Source organism: Pectinophora gossypiella, chromosome 26, assembly GCF_024362695.1.
Source record: "Pectinophora gossypiella chromosome 26, ilPecGoss1.1, whole genome shotgun sequence".
In the NCBI taxonomy this organism is placed as follows: domain Eukaryota; kingdom Metazoa; phylum Arthropoda; class Insecta; order Lepidoptera; family Gelechiidae; genus Pectinophora; species Pectinophora gossypiella.
In genome coordinates, this window is record NC_065429.1 from 1,761,135 (window position 1) to 1,775,978 (window position 14,844).

Here is a 14,844-nt window from a genome sequence, read left to right on the forward strand (position 1 = left end):
TTAGTGAAAACTGCACTTGAGGTAAATTAATGTTATATAAACATAAATTGCTTCTATGCTTCTATGCTGTTCTGGGAGCAAATAAAAAACATAGAAAACGTTCAGCTGCTTGTCTTCCCGGGCATGTCGTAAAAACCGACAAAGGGATTGTGTCCTCTAACATGATGGACTAATGTTATGGGCGATAGGCTGATCCCTTATCACCATAAGGTTCATCATATCCAGCTTACGACATCGTATCAACAGTGGCTGCAAGTCATCTTTGATTACTTGTGGCTCTGCCCACCCCATTAGGGATTACGGGCGTGAGTTTATGTATGTATGTATGTATAAACATAAAATAAGTAGCTATAGACACTAATCATCCGAGGGGGGAGCCTGGGGTTCTGTACTACAAGCTAACGCTTCTCACAGACCCCAGTCTCTCTCACCAACCACTGTATCATAATCTTGTTTTATTGTTAATTACCAATTATCGTGTTGATGTGAGAGTAATAAACATTATTTATTATTTATTTTATTATTATTTATGTATGTATAACGTGTGTATGTATGACTGTATTGCTTATAATGAGTACACATACACAACAACGCCGACGAACAATCACAGATTAAAAAAACAAAAATACCAATTTTTGAAAATGCAATTTCTAATACATAATACTTCTCGTTTTAATTCTAAATTACGATTCTTAATTTAGACTCGTGTTGAAATCATTGCATAAAGATTTAAAAAGTAAAAAATATTTTTTGGAAATATCATTTTTTTTAAGAAATAGCGACCTGCGCTTGAGATTTTTATTTTTGTTTTTTTTTTCGTATTTCCAAAAAGCCTCATAAAAAATAAAAGGGACCTTCTTTCTATTTTCATAAATCTAAAAAATAATAATCTAAACCGCAAATACGCCCGCCATGTTGTTTTACTTTTTTTTAATTACAATGATTTCAACACCCGCCGTTCTAGCCTGCCAATTACAATAAATTATAACAACCTAATTATTATAAAGTAATTTAGAATATTTTCATAATGTTGCCAATTTTGAAAATCATATTCCTGTTATTTTAGGAATGGACTTATTTAGACATTATTACCGTGTTTTTCTTTAAAACCGACAGAGGGATTGTGTACTTTCTAACATGATGGCTCACTTTATATGGTTGTAATTACAGATTACAAATTTGTCGGCGAGGATGTGCTGCTTTTGAGGAGGTTATCGTGGTACCGAACAGAGTATAGTACCCCGCTAGCCACAAGTTGGTAGTGTGACTAGGGATCGACGATCCGACGGTGTTATGTTGGAAGTTGTATATATGCGTCTTGCTGTGTAAACTTCGATATCGCGTTTCAGGACTGCTTGAAGACTGCATTATTGAATGTGGCGCCATCTGTTGCATGGGGGCGGAACTAGCTGGCCAACTAGTTGGGTCATAACAAATATGTATAAAATACAGTAATAATGTCTGAACAAATCGTGCTGTATCGTAGTGTTGCGATATATTTACGTTTAGTCCGGAGGCAAGTAGCTGAACAACTTGTATTTGTCTCGTATGTACGGCCGCACGTCGTCTTTCTGTGAAATTAATGAATTATAATTAATATTATTTTTGTGGTCACCCATCCTATGACCGGCCTTTGCGAAAGTTGCCTTAACTTCAACAATCGCAGACCGAGCGCGTTTACCGCCGCGCCACCGAGCTCCTCAAAAAAAGCTTTCCTCTCGAGCTCCTCCTTGCTTCGGAAGGCACGTTAAGCCGTTTACGAGTAGAGAAAAAAAATATTCATGAAATCCTCGGCGAATTTAAGAGCGATATTAGATTTTTCAATCATTCGGCAATCATGACTTAGGATTCAAAGAAAAATCCAACTCATTAGAATAAGAATAAAATAATTTGTTGTGTTTTATTAGTAAACTGTGATCGTCAAGTGTAATATGATGTTTTTTGTAAATTTAATACATACATAAAACTCACGCCTATTTCCCACCGAGTAATCGACAGGCATAAAATTTATGGAACACACGTCAATTTTGGGCTGAAATTTAAAAAACCCTCCAATAATTTTATATTGGCCAATAATCCGGCAGAATTAAGTTGACAGCGAGATGCCTATTTTATTCGTCCGAGTTATTAATTCAAAGTATCGACCACAAACCGTTTGCCCACTCTTCTTCTATCAGGTTGTGAGGTGGATTACCAACCCCATCAACCCTGGTGTCAGGGTTACTATTGGTTTGTTTGCCCACCGAATAAAGATAATGGCGCTAATTCCTGCAAACACCATCTAATTCTATTTTAAGTTATATCTGTCATTTTCTTATCCGCCGAAAAGGAAAGGGACGGGTAATCGACAAGCATAAAATTTACGGAACACACGTTAATTTTAATCAGAAATCTAAAACAACCGTCAAAACATTTTACAACGGCCAATAACCCGACAGAATTAAGTTGACAGCACACGTCATACCAGCGAGATACCTATTTGATTTGCCCGGGTTATTCATTCATTTACTCATTCTTCCTAAAATTAAGAGCTGTCAATCATCCGTCCCTTTCCTTTTCGGCGGATAAGAAAATGACAGGTATATCTTAAAGTAAAATTAGGAGGTGTCTACAGGAATCGGGGTCATTGTTGAGTATGAGTTGTCAGTTACCGTGGCGAGGTGCTCCAGGAAGGGCAGCAGTTTGAGCAGCTCGTTGTCGGAGCGGTCCACGAACCAGCTGTCTATGGGGATACCGTTCTCCAGCTGATAGCCGAATGCCTGCACACAACAATATACAGGTGTTAGTGACAGTAGTAGTAATACCCGGAATGGCGCCGCATCGTTCACAATAGCGTGAATTTATTATAGAATAGAATAGAAAAAGTTTATTATAAAAGGACGCCACACACAAAAAAAGACAACAACACCATATCAAATTTCCACTAAGACAATTACAAAAAAGCAAGACGGATGTTTGTCGAAATGACCATAAGGTTGGTGGTGGACGTCTTGAGATAAAAGGGCCTCACTCAGCACAAGTCGCGGCGTGAACCACGACGCTGGTATTATGTGGACCCTGTTGGGTGACGCACGAACATCGTGTTCCATAAACATGTGTTAATGGTGTATATATTGAAGAGAAGCGTTTACAAGATCTCGACGCAAAGCGCCAAATACGGAAGACTCGACCAAAACCCTCCTATAACTACACACTCAATTCGTTAGGCCATCTTTATTGCGTGCCGTGTGACCGGACCTTCAAGTCGAAGTTCTGTTTCGCCAGCCACATCAGAGCCCACCACAACGACCCGGGATAGATATTTAGGAGTCGCCGTCGCCGGATACGGTTCGGACGACATGATGATGATGAGTAGTAGTAGTAACGGCCTCCGTGGTCCAGTGGCTGAGCGGTGTGCTCACGATCCGGAGGTCCCGGGTTCGAATCCCGGTGGGGAAAAACACAAAAATCTCTTTGTGATCCCTAGTTCGGTCAGGACATTCCAGGCTGATCACTCAATTGTCTAGAAGTAAAATGATCCGCGCTTCGGAAGGCACGTTAAGCCGTTGGTTCCGGTTACTACTTACTAATGTAAGTACGTAGTCGTTACATGAGTCACGTCAAGTGCCTTTGGCGGCTAAATAATAATCCTGACACCTGGGTTGATGAGGTTGGAAATCCACCTCACAACCCACACGATAAGAAATGACAGTAATACTCTGTCTGGCGAATGTGTGGCGCCCAGAGTATCCATTTCAAAGCCGTACTGCGCCTCTGAATAGTATCTTGCTTATAAATTATTTATTACTTATCTTTTTTTTTACTTATCGTGTGGGTTGCGAGGTGGAATACCAGCTTCATCAACCCTGATATCAGAGCTCCAATTGAGCCGCCAAAAGTGACATAGTAACCGGGACCGACTGCGTAACGTGCCCTCCGAAGCAAACTATATTGATCGAACAATCGTTTGATGCCTACAATGTCCTAACGAAACTAGTGATCACAAAGTGATATTCGTTACATGTCCCCAACGGGAATCGAATCCGGGACTCTAACTGCCGGTTGTACTTACTTGTGGTGAATTGTCGACGATCACGGTCTTGCGCAGGTCCCGGCCGAGGATCGAGAGGTCCTTCACGTAGTTGCCGTTCACCAGTAGGCAGTGCTCGCGGAATAGTCTGCAATAATTAAGGTTTAATAAATGACATAAAACAAAAAAAAACAAATATTCGCTAAGGAGTTTCAAAGTCTTTGACCAGTGCGTGTTGCCAGTAGTGATATTCCGAATATCCGTATCCGTATCCGCGGATAACCGAGATAAAAGAAAAATCTGTATCCGTATCCGTGTCCGTTACTTTTCACGCGGATCTTTTACGGATATTTTTCAGGTGATTAAGTAGAATTATTAAATAAAAAACTATAAAATTGCATTCAGATTGTTTTTATTTCTTAAAATCAAATATTTGGCACCTTTATATTGCAAACATTTAGACAGATAGATCTTTATAATGAAAGCAAGATAAAATATCACTTTTATAACAATGAAATGACTAAAACTGTAATCTTTTTTTTTTAAGAAAATAAAGATCCGTATCCGTATCCGCGGATCTTTACAATAAATATCCGTATTCAGATCCGTATCCGCGGATATACATTTTTAACGATCCGGCACATCACTAGTTGCCAGTAATGACCTACGGCAGTGAGACGTGGCCGCTTACTATGGGTCTCGTGAGGAGGCTCGGTATCGCTCAGAGGGCAATGGAGAGAGCTATGCTCGGTATTTCCCTGCTCGATCGAATCAGAAATGAGGAGATCCGCTGGAGAACTAAATTCACCGACATAGCTCGGAGAATTGCAAAGCTGAAGTGGCAGTGGGCAGGACACATAGCGAGGAGAACCGATGGCCGATGGGGCGGAAAGGTTCTAGAATGGCGACCACGTGTCGGACGACGCTCAGTGGGTGGGCCCGCTACAAGGTGGACCGACGATCTGGTGAAGTTCAAATTCAAATTCAAAATTCAAAAATATCTTTATTCAGTAGGTAACATAGTTACACTTTGAATCGTCAATTTTACATAACGAACGTCTCATCCGCCTAAAACTACTGCAGCTTCTCACAACCTGTATAGCCGGGGAAAAGAAGCTGCAAGAAAAACCTCGGCACAGGGCCCTAGACGTTCTTTAAAAAAAAAATAAAAAAAAAAACATAAAATATTGGTATACAATTGAGTAATTTAGCTGCCTAATATCAGTTCTCAGACAGTTAATCCCATGCATTCATATCTTCTAAATAATCACTAACTTTATAATAACCTTTTTTTGTAAAGTTTTTGTTTAACTACTGTCTTAAAACAGTTGAAGGTCGCGGGAAGCCGCTGGATGTGGGCAGCGCAGGGCCGATCGTCGTGGAGACCCTTGGGGGAGGCTTTTGCCCAGCAGTGGGCGTCGTACGGCTGCTAATGATGATGAAAACAGTACAGTACCTGTACTTGATCCAGCGGCGCGCGGGGTCGAGCAGGTTGAGCAGGCGGTCGGCGTAGACGCGCTTGGAGGCCGTAAACAGGATCACCTCGTACACCCGCGACACCCGCGACAGGAACTCCGCGAAGTGCGGCCGCGTGCGCACGAACACCTGCACGTCACCACCGCAAATACAGATATACATAACAGAACAAATACTTTATTATAATTAAAACACATAATAACGGGTTCTTACCGCGTTTAAATCAGGGATATGAGACTCCCGATATTTCGACACTGTTGCAAGTGCCGTGATCAGTCATCAGTATAAATACTTTATTGCACAAACAGGGGGGTTAAAATGGTCAAAGCAATTCATCTAAGAAAGCAATATTGCTATTTCACATTTGTTTGCATTGCGCACTTACTATTATATGCGCAAATGTCAAATTGCAATATTGCTTTTTTAGATGAATTGCTTCAATGTAGCCTTGTAACCCCCAGGAAAAAATAAAAGAGAAATAGAATGAGTACAATAGAAAACCACTAATACATACATAATACTACAAATACTTAATTGCGGAGCTCGGTGGCGCAGCGGTAAAAGCGCTCGGTCTGCGATTGCTAAAGTTAAGCAACATTCGTAAAGGCCGGTCATAGGATGGGTGACCACAAAAAAAAGTTTTCATCTCGAGCTCCTCCGTGCTTCGGAAGGCACGTTAAGCCGTTGGTCCCGGCTGCATTAGCAGTCGTTAATAACCATCAATCCGCACTTTGCCCGCGTGATGGTTTAAGGCCCGATCTCCCTCTCCATCCATAGGGAAGGCCCGTGCCCCAGCAGTGGGAACGTTAATGGGCTGATGATGATGACTACAAATACTTTATTGCACCAAAATAAAAAGAAATAATTACAAACACAATTAATTTACATGGCAGATGGCGGCCTTATCGCTTAAATCGATCTTCCAAAAAACCAAAAGGTGAGGAAAAATGTGTTGTAATTATAATAATAACCGCGCAAACCTCAAAGAATGTATTCATTAATCGTTTCATTAGATCGTACTGAACCTTTTCTAAGGACATCTCCAATAGGCTAGTATCGAACTAGTCAAATCAGTTACTTTTTACTAAACGTCAAAGTATGAAATTACTATGGAATTTGTAGGAAAAAACACACTGTGACGTCATGGAATAATTTGACAAAATGACGCACTCATTATTACGTTTTTCTTGATTAAAATTCAAAAATAAGTTAAATAGAAAAGAGAAAATGTTTTTGTTAGTTTTAGATCTGTCTTTATTTAGTAATCAGAATTTCATAATTTATCTTGAACCTAGGACACGACCCAATTTGATCAATGTACGGTCGCGAGCATTAATATGTATACACTTTGGTACCATGTCACATTAACTTTTTTGACAAATTGAACTGTAAGTCTCACTAAATGTCAAATATGTTAGTGCGACAGAGTCCTAAAGTGGGTACATTATATTGCTTATCATTATAAAAAAAGGAAAAAATACTCACAGTATATCTGCAGTCTTGGAAGAGCACTGGGAAGTGGAAGCTGGCATCGGGCAACTCTTGCAGCGAACAGTGCACCAACGTCTCGTCCAAGTCTAGTACCTGTAAAGAATAAACATTTTATCAACAGGCTACTAGACAACCCAAAAACAAACAAAAACAAAGTAATAAAAAGATATAATATGTACATATACAGGGTGTTAGTGACATCGTAACGAATACTGAGGGGGATGATTCAGACCATGATTCTGAGTTGATATCAAGTGGAATTTCCCGTCGCAAAATTCATGATTTTTTTTTTACTTTTTTAAAATTATTTTCAATTCTATACTTTTGCGATGAAAAATTCCACTTGATATTAACTCAGAATAATCAGCTGAATCATCCCCCTCAGTATTCGTGACGATGTCACTTACACCCCGTATAATAACATTTTTTTCAAAAGCCTTTGCGTTAATTTCTAGTAGATAGAATCCCGAAAAATTTTCGGGATCTCGCGGGATTGATATTCTCTCGGGATCTCGAATTTGCGATCTCGAGTCGGGTTTGCATTGCCTAGTTAGAGCTTGTGGCGGACCCAACTAGTTGGCAGGTTATCAAGTATAAGTAATGCATTATAATCTATGTATGATTGTATGTTTTTTTTATTGTATATAAGTAAGTACGTAATTGAGTTTGGTGTGTCCGTGGCTCACGTTCGATAGGTCTCCCATAATACCAGCGCCGCGGCCCGTGCTAAGCACGTGTCACGGCATTATGCTGAGGGAGATCCTTTTTTTATTTTGGGCGCCTCCATTGTGTATTTAATGTCTGTAATTATTTGTCTTTTTGTCTTTGTTTTTTTTTTTTCAAATTTTTGTAATGTAAGTTTGTAAATGTGGCGTCCAATATGGAAAGAAATATTTTTTCTTTTTCTTTCTTGGCCTCCTAGTTCCGCCCGCATGCAACAGATGGCGCCACATTCAATAATGCAGTCTTCAAGCGGTCGTGAAACGCGATATCGAAGTTTACACAGCAAGACGCATATATACAACTTCCAACATAACACCGTCGGATCGTCGATCCCTAGTCACACTACCAACTTGTGGCTAGCGGGGTACTATGCTCAGTTCGGTACCACGAAAACATCCTTTAAGCTAAACAAAGTATACTCACGAGACTGAAGTCGGGGCTTGTCCTTGTCTTGAGGGGCAGCGCGGGGTACCGCGCCCGCAACGCGCCCGTCGCCACCGACTCCAGCGGGGGCAGCTGCGGGGACCACATGCCACGTCAATAACTTACGCTCACGACTATATCTCAATTGGGGTAGTCAGAGGTACATCCATCTCCATAAACAGCCTATATACGTCCCACTGCTGGGCACAGGCCTCCCCTCAATCAACCGGAGGGGGTATGGAGCATACTCCACCACGCTGCTCCACTGCGGGTTGGTGGTGTTTTTACGGCTAATAGCCGGGACCAACGGCTTAACGTGCCCTATGAAGCACGGAATCATCTTACTTTTTCGAACAAACAGGTGATTCAAGCCTAAAAAGTCCTTACCAAACAAGGGACAGTCTCACAAAGTGATTTCGACAATGCTCCCATCGGGATCGAACCTGGACCTCCAGATCGTGAACCTAACGCTCTAACCACTAGACCACGGAGGCTGTTACTGACATCCATCTCAAGATGAACTAAAGGTGGTATTAATAAACTCATCTCGGCTTTGAGACTGCCCTCAAGATCATGTCAATGTGACAGTTCTTATAGAAAAACACAGATTTTCCCATGATCTTGAGGGCAGTCTCAGCTGAGATTTGTTTATAAATACCACCCTACGTACCCACACCTAGCCGAGCTTTCTGTTAGACCAACCGTGTTAGTAGAAACTGCACTTAACCCTTTCACGGACAGATATCATGGATCATTGATGGTTCATAATATGTAATATCGAGGGTCAAAACTTTTGACTCAAAAGTCAAATGGGTTTAAGCGACAATTTGGGCGAAATTGACTTATATATATGACACCAGGGTTCTGGAGTGGCGGCCGCGTGTCGGATGACGCTCAGTGGGTAGGCCCGCTACAAGGTGGACCGACGATCTGGTGAAGGTCGCGGGAAGCCGCTGGATGCGGGCAGCGCAGGACCGATCGTCGTGGAGATCCTTGGGGGAGGCCTATGCCCAGCAGTGGGCGTCGTAAGGCTGATGATGATGATATGACACCTTGGGATCGGTACGTCATTAGACGTTCTGTCCTTGAAAGTGTTAAGATGAATTAATAACTCATTGGTGCAAGTCCGGTACCGGAGATCGAACCGGCGCCTCCCGTTTGAGAAGCAAACCGGTAAACCACAGGACCGCAGTGGCTTGCACATAAATAACAAATTAATAAAAAGTGTAAATAAAGATGTTTTCCGCGGACACCTCAGTTACACCCGTCATTTTCTTACCCGACGAAAAGGAAAGGGACGAATAATGGAGAGCTATTAATTTTAAAATGAATGAGTGAACGAATGAATAACCCGGACGAGTCAAATAGGCTGGTTTCATATGACTTCGACTCGTGCGCACACGTACCTGTTTGATGAACAAGTAGGGGTCGAAGGCGTCGACCCACGAGGAGATCTGCTCCACCTCCACGCGGCTGCAGGACGATATCACGTCACCAGCCTCCTCCTGACATCACATATACAGGGTGTTAGTGACAATTTCAATGAAAATAGGGAATAATAGGTTAGTTTCCAACTAGTCAAATCAGTTACTTTTTACTAAACGTCAAAGCACGAAATTACTATAGAATTTGTATAAAAAAACACACTGTGTTGTCATAGAAAAACGTGATAAAATGTCGGACTTACCTATTATTACGTTTTTATTGATTAAAATTCATAAATAAGTTAAATAGAAAAAAGAAAATGTTTTTCGTTCGTTTTAGATCTAGCTTTATTTAGTAATCAGTATTTTATAATTTATCTTGAACCTATTACACGACCCAATTTAAAAGATACAAAAACACACTCAGTATCAGGAACTTGAGAAAGGGATATAATTTAATTTTGTTAGAATTTCTTGCCCACGATTAATTACATTCACATTTTTTTTTTTGTTACCACATGCTCAGCGGTGAAGGAAAACATCGTGAGGAAACCCGCATTCCCGAGAAATGCATTTTCGGAGGTATGTGACCTAACCTGTATTGGGGTGGTTTCCCCTTCGCGGGTTGGAAGGTCGGACAGGCTGTCGCTTCTGTAAAAAACCGGACCTGTCAAATCTTCAGGTTAGGTAAGCGGACCCTGTGAGAAACGGGATAATGCTAGGGTGATAATGGTATTATTTTGTTAGTGGTCAACATGGCTGGCCATTACAGTACAGCAACTGTCGTTAGAACTCGCACTAACCTCGATATCCGAAGGGTTCTGTTCATCGTGACACACTAAGGAAGCTTCCTCAGCCGACATGTCAGATGGATTCTGTCGAAAAAGAATAATTTCATTGGAAACCGAACTTTATTTGTAAATACAGATTTACTACTACCGTAGATTGAACATCAGTGCTCAAAAAGTGGGACGCAAAGTCACTATATAGCGACGTTGACAGTACTTTACATCAGTACGCGATTAAACGCCGAACTGGCAACACGTTAAGTGCGTGGTAAAAACTTGCATAAATAGAAGCTCAAAGCGAAAAAAGAGGGATGGAACATCATATTTCTAATAGATAAAAGAATATTCGTTAGAATACTGAGGCGGATGATTCAGACAGATGATTCTGATTTAATATCAAGTGGAATTTTTCATCTTACACCCCATATAAGTTTGCGTAGCCATACAAGTACATATAGGTGTAACACCGTAACAAATACTGAGGCATTCTGGGTTGATATTGAGTGGAATTTCCTGTCGGAAAATTCATGGAAATTTTACTGTTTGCCAAATTATTTTCAGTTCAATTGATATCAACTCAGAATGGTCAGGGTGTTAGTGAATCATTCCTCAAAGTTTTCGTTACGATGTCACTAACAGCCTGTATAGATTTGTATGGGATATACTCACCCAAACGTGCCCTTCAGCAGCTAAGCTCTGGCTAATCTCAGCCAGGAACCCGGAGCTGGGTCCGCGAGCTGATAGCGCCTCCAGGCTCTCTATAGCGGTGCCGTGCGTGTCGCAAGTCGAGGATATCTCGCACTCCGAGTCGCGCACATATCCGTCCTGCTCCAGCATTGTTACGAAGTCCGGCTAGAAAGAGATAGATTGTTGAATTATGTTTCGTACCTTGGGGGGGAGGTCTATAAGGGTCATGTCAGCTTGACAGAGTGGATGAGAGATAGGTGGAAGACGCTAGAGGCCTTTCTGCCTAATGGAATAAACCAATGTATACAGGGTAATTAGTAACATCGTAACAAATACTGAGGGGGATGATTCAGACCATGATTCTGAGTTGATATCAAGCAAAGATTTCCTGTCAGAAAATTCATAAAAATTTTAGTTCTACACTTTTGCGACAGAAAATTCTACTTGATATCAACTCAGAATCATGATCTAATTCACCCCTCAAGTTTTCGTTACAATGTCACTAAATAAAAGTACAGGTATTTTTTCAATATTTAACAGTGTGTTACAGACAGACAAATAAATAAGCATTTACCTGAACATATTTTTCAGCTGTGGTCAGGAAATCGGTGCAACTGTCCAAGTCATCGGTTGTTGAAGTCGGCTGGTACATCTCTAAATCGTTACTAGACTTCCTTCTTTTAATCACTCTTTTCTCAACAGAATTCTTCCTTGAAGTTTTCTGTTCTTTATCCGTTGTCATCACTCTAGCTGCCTTGTCTGCTAAGAAGTTAATGTCTTCGTCCTCTGTTGTCATGTTATCGTTAATCAACCGTGCACATTCAGCTATAGCTATGAAGTCATTAAGGCAATCGTTAGGAAGACACAGTTTTGACGACTCAACGTGAGCATCTGAGTCAGACTCCTCACTTTTGGCAGCTGGGAAGTCCAGCAGAGTCGTTGTATGAGCTTCGTACATTGTTACATCATTATCATCAGCAGTCCAGGCTGGAGTTTCAGGAACAATGGCAGCTTTAGTCTTGGTTTTCTTCTTTGGACTCTCATCGGTAGAACTGACAGTGGTCTTCGTGATCTTTGGAGAAGCAGTGATGCCCATCTGACGTACCTTACGTATTGGAGAACTGTTCAGAGAAGCAGACTTGTCAGTTTTATCCATACGGCGAGTCTTCCTTGGGGAACCCATAGCTGTGGAGACTACTTCAGTTTTACGGAGCTCCCTGTTCAAGGAGCTGTGACGTAACTGCACACTTTTTGTGGTACGGACCTCCTTCAACTTAGATTTGGAAGTTGTAGTGACTTTATCGTTCTGAGCAGTCTTAGGCTTCAGGTTAGTTGAAGATGTGACCGTATCCTTAGTTGAACTCCTAACAACAGTTTGGAAGATTGGTTTTTTATTGCGAGAATCATCTTTGTGCTTAGTTTTAGTTTTGTGCGGTGTCTCAACGGGTTTCTCCATGCTTTTAATAGTTCTGACCGGCCTTGTTTTAAGGTTCTTCTGTGACCTCGTCACGTAAGTTTGGGCCGACTGTATACCATTTTTAGCAGTATCCCTCTTTAAAATCTTCTTCCAAGTAGCATTGGAAGACTTTGATAGTGATTTGTTGATGGGTTTTTTCAAGGTTGAGACTTTCTGCGAGTTCCTCTTGCCCGAGAGCGGTCGCTCCCTCTTTCTACTCCTTAACCGCATCGCAAGATTATAGGGCTTAACCTGTAAATAATTTTCAAGGTCTATCAGGAAGTTATTGCATATTTCCACATAGTTTTCATATGAAATGCTCTAGAAATATTTCAAACAAACAGCAAGTGGAAATTGAACAGAAAATAAGTCGACAAGACACGGAAATGTAGTACTTACATAGGCCCAATACGAAAATTAGAAAGTTATTTTTCAATCCATGTGAATTAAGTTGAATAGCAGCGAAAATTTACTCAGAGCGCAAGGAAAGTCTAATAAATATAACGCGCGTCTCAAACGCCTTTGTTTTAACACATTCTGGTTTATTTTTGTCTCCAAATAATCAGCGCGGCAAAAAAGTGTTCGCGCCTTTTTCACACAACACTTTTTATCACATATCCGAACTTATACAACATCAAATTGTGTCCAAAACAGAGTTATACTAATATTTTTGCGTTACAAAACACATTTTAGCTTATAAACACTTAATTAACTAAGAAATAAACGTCGCGAAAATAAAAAAGCGGCACTAACACAGTATTGATTTATGCGCTGTTAAACGAACGCGTTTCTCACTGATGCATTACATATTATTCGTCCATAACACCAGCGAATAGTTCAATCACGGAAATATAAACAAATCAACCTTTTTTATGAGTAATTACATGATCATTTTTATTGTAGAACACAAAGCCAAACAAATGTCAAAATGGCGGCGTTTCTTTTAAGTTTCTCTATTTTTTTATCAGATGGCGCTTCTAGTCTACTGCGCATGCGTTTAGAATGCGCTTGGCGTGGTCGATAAATAGAAAATAATTAACATGAAATAAAATTAAAAATAGAAGATATATTTTCAGAAATGTAGTGTATGCTTATGAAAAAAATAAATTTTGTTTTATTCAAAAACATATTATTCGGCCTTATTTTATAACTTAGATAAAGAAATAAATAAAAAACATATTACAAACAAAACGCAAAGTTTGACTTTTGGATTGGGATTGGAAACCTATATTCGTTTCATCGTCATTTTACTAAGCTTACCGTTTGATTTTTAAATAAATGTAGGATGATAGAGCAAGATTTCTTAAATTATTTAAATCCTAATAATTAAGTCTATTAATATGGTTTTAGAGATTAAAAATCAATGCCCACATAAATAAAACTTGTAAAACCATGTGTCATATTAAACAATTGATTTGAAACGAACAACCATTTAAATTTTCAATTAAAAGTCAAAACAAACGGTCGGCCGGTCGTGTTTAAAAGTAAAATCACTGATTTTCACTAATTGAAGTAATTTAAAACATTGAATATGTCCAATGTTTCGGTAACTTCCTCAAAACGGGAGGCGCACACAGAGGTAAAGCCAAATAAAATAATACTAGGCTGTTCTGCTTTAGATTTTCCTAAGGATCTTAGTCATAACTTTCTCTAGGGTTGTGAAGTGTTTTTAAATTAAATACCTACATATATAAATACATAAATTCACGTCCGTATTTAATCCCGAATGTGAGGTCCCAGCCACAAGCAATCTGAATACAATTTGCAGCTTTTGGCTTTTGCATACAACTTTTGGATGGTAGCTGGTATCCTTAGCTCAGTTTTAAAACTTTTAGGGATAACAGCCGACTCATAGCAATTATGTCACAGCCGTGACACGTATAATAAATGTAAACACGTATTTATAAATGTAAACAAATATTGTCATATATTTAAGGCTTTAATGGTACAAAAATAAAAGATATTATTATTATTATTATTAGCTTTTATTCCGAAATCCTAAGTTGGAGTATGATGATTAGTATAATGAAAAGGGCCATCATATTAACAAGGACACAATCCCTCGAGTCAGTTTTCATTTCACGACATGTCTGGGAAAATACGCAGCTGAACATTCAGCTTTTGTATGCACTCCCAGTGCATCATGAAAGGAATTACCGTTTAGATTTATATGGGGTTCCCTGTGCCTGTCCAGTACGGGCAAAAATAAAGGAATTATACCTTCCTCTTTTTTTTTAAATAGGTATAAAAATCCCCTTTGCCAAAGTAAGTAAATTATCAGTATTCAAGCCTACAGTACAGTATAAAAACTCCATTTACAGAAACTTACGTCAGACCTGAAAATCGAGCTGGACTCAGTGAAAACCC

General features: G+C 40.0%; 1 protein-coding gene across 1 annotated transcript; it reads right to left on the minus strand.

The window, feature by feature from the left end:
- Positions 1-270: 270 nt before the first annotated feature.
- Positions 271-13,408, minus strand: LOC126378374 (uncharacterized). Its single transcript, XM_050026682.1, has 11 exons — positions 12,877-13,408; positions 11,596-12,729; positions 11,004-11,186; positions 10,350-10,421; positions 9,529-9,627; positions 8,123-8,215; positions 6,971-7,069; positions 5,466-5,614; positions 4,052-4,157; positions 2,652-2,759; positions 271-1,571 (listed from the first exon to the last, which is right to left on the minus strand). Exons 2-11 carry the CDS (start codon positions 12,706-12,708, stop codon positions 1,506-1,508), a joined length of 2,088 nt encoding a protein of 695 aa, XP_049882639.1. The 5' UTR covers positions 12,709-12,729; positions 12,877-13,408; the 3' UTR covers positions 271-1,505.
- Positions 13,409-14,844: the final 1,436 nt, after the last annotated feature.

Bases quoted from the DNA above. Each gene is read 5' to 3' on its own strand.
- LOC126378374 (XM_050026682.1), bottom strand. From the start codon at position 12,708: ATGCGGTTAAGGAGTAGAAAGAGGGAGCGACCGCTCTCGGGCAAGAGG. The intron at 9,628-10,349 runs GTTAGTGCGAGT...ATGTGATGTCAG, and splicing joins AGAACCCTTCGGATATCGAG to GAGGAGGCTGGTGACGTGAT. The intron at 2,760-4,051 runs GTAAGTACAACC...TGTTGTGTGCAG, and splicing joins TCGTCGACAATTCACCACAA to GCATTCGGCTATCAGCTGGA.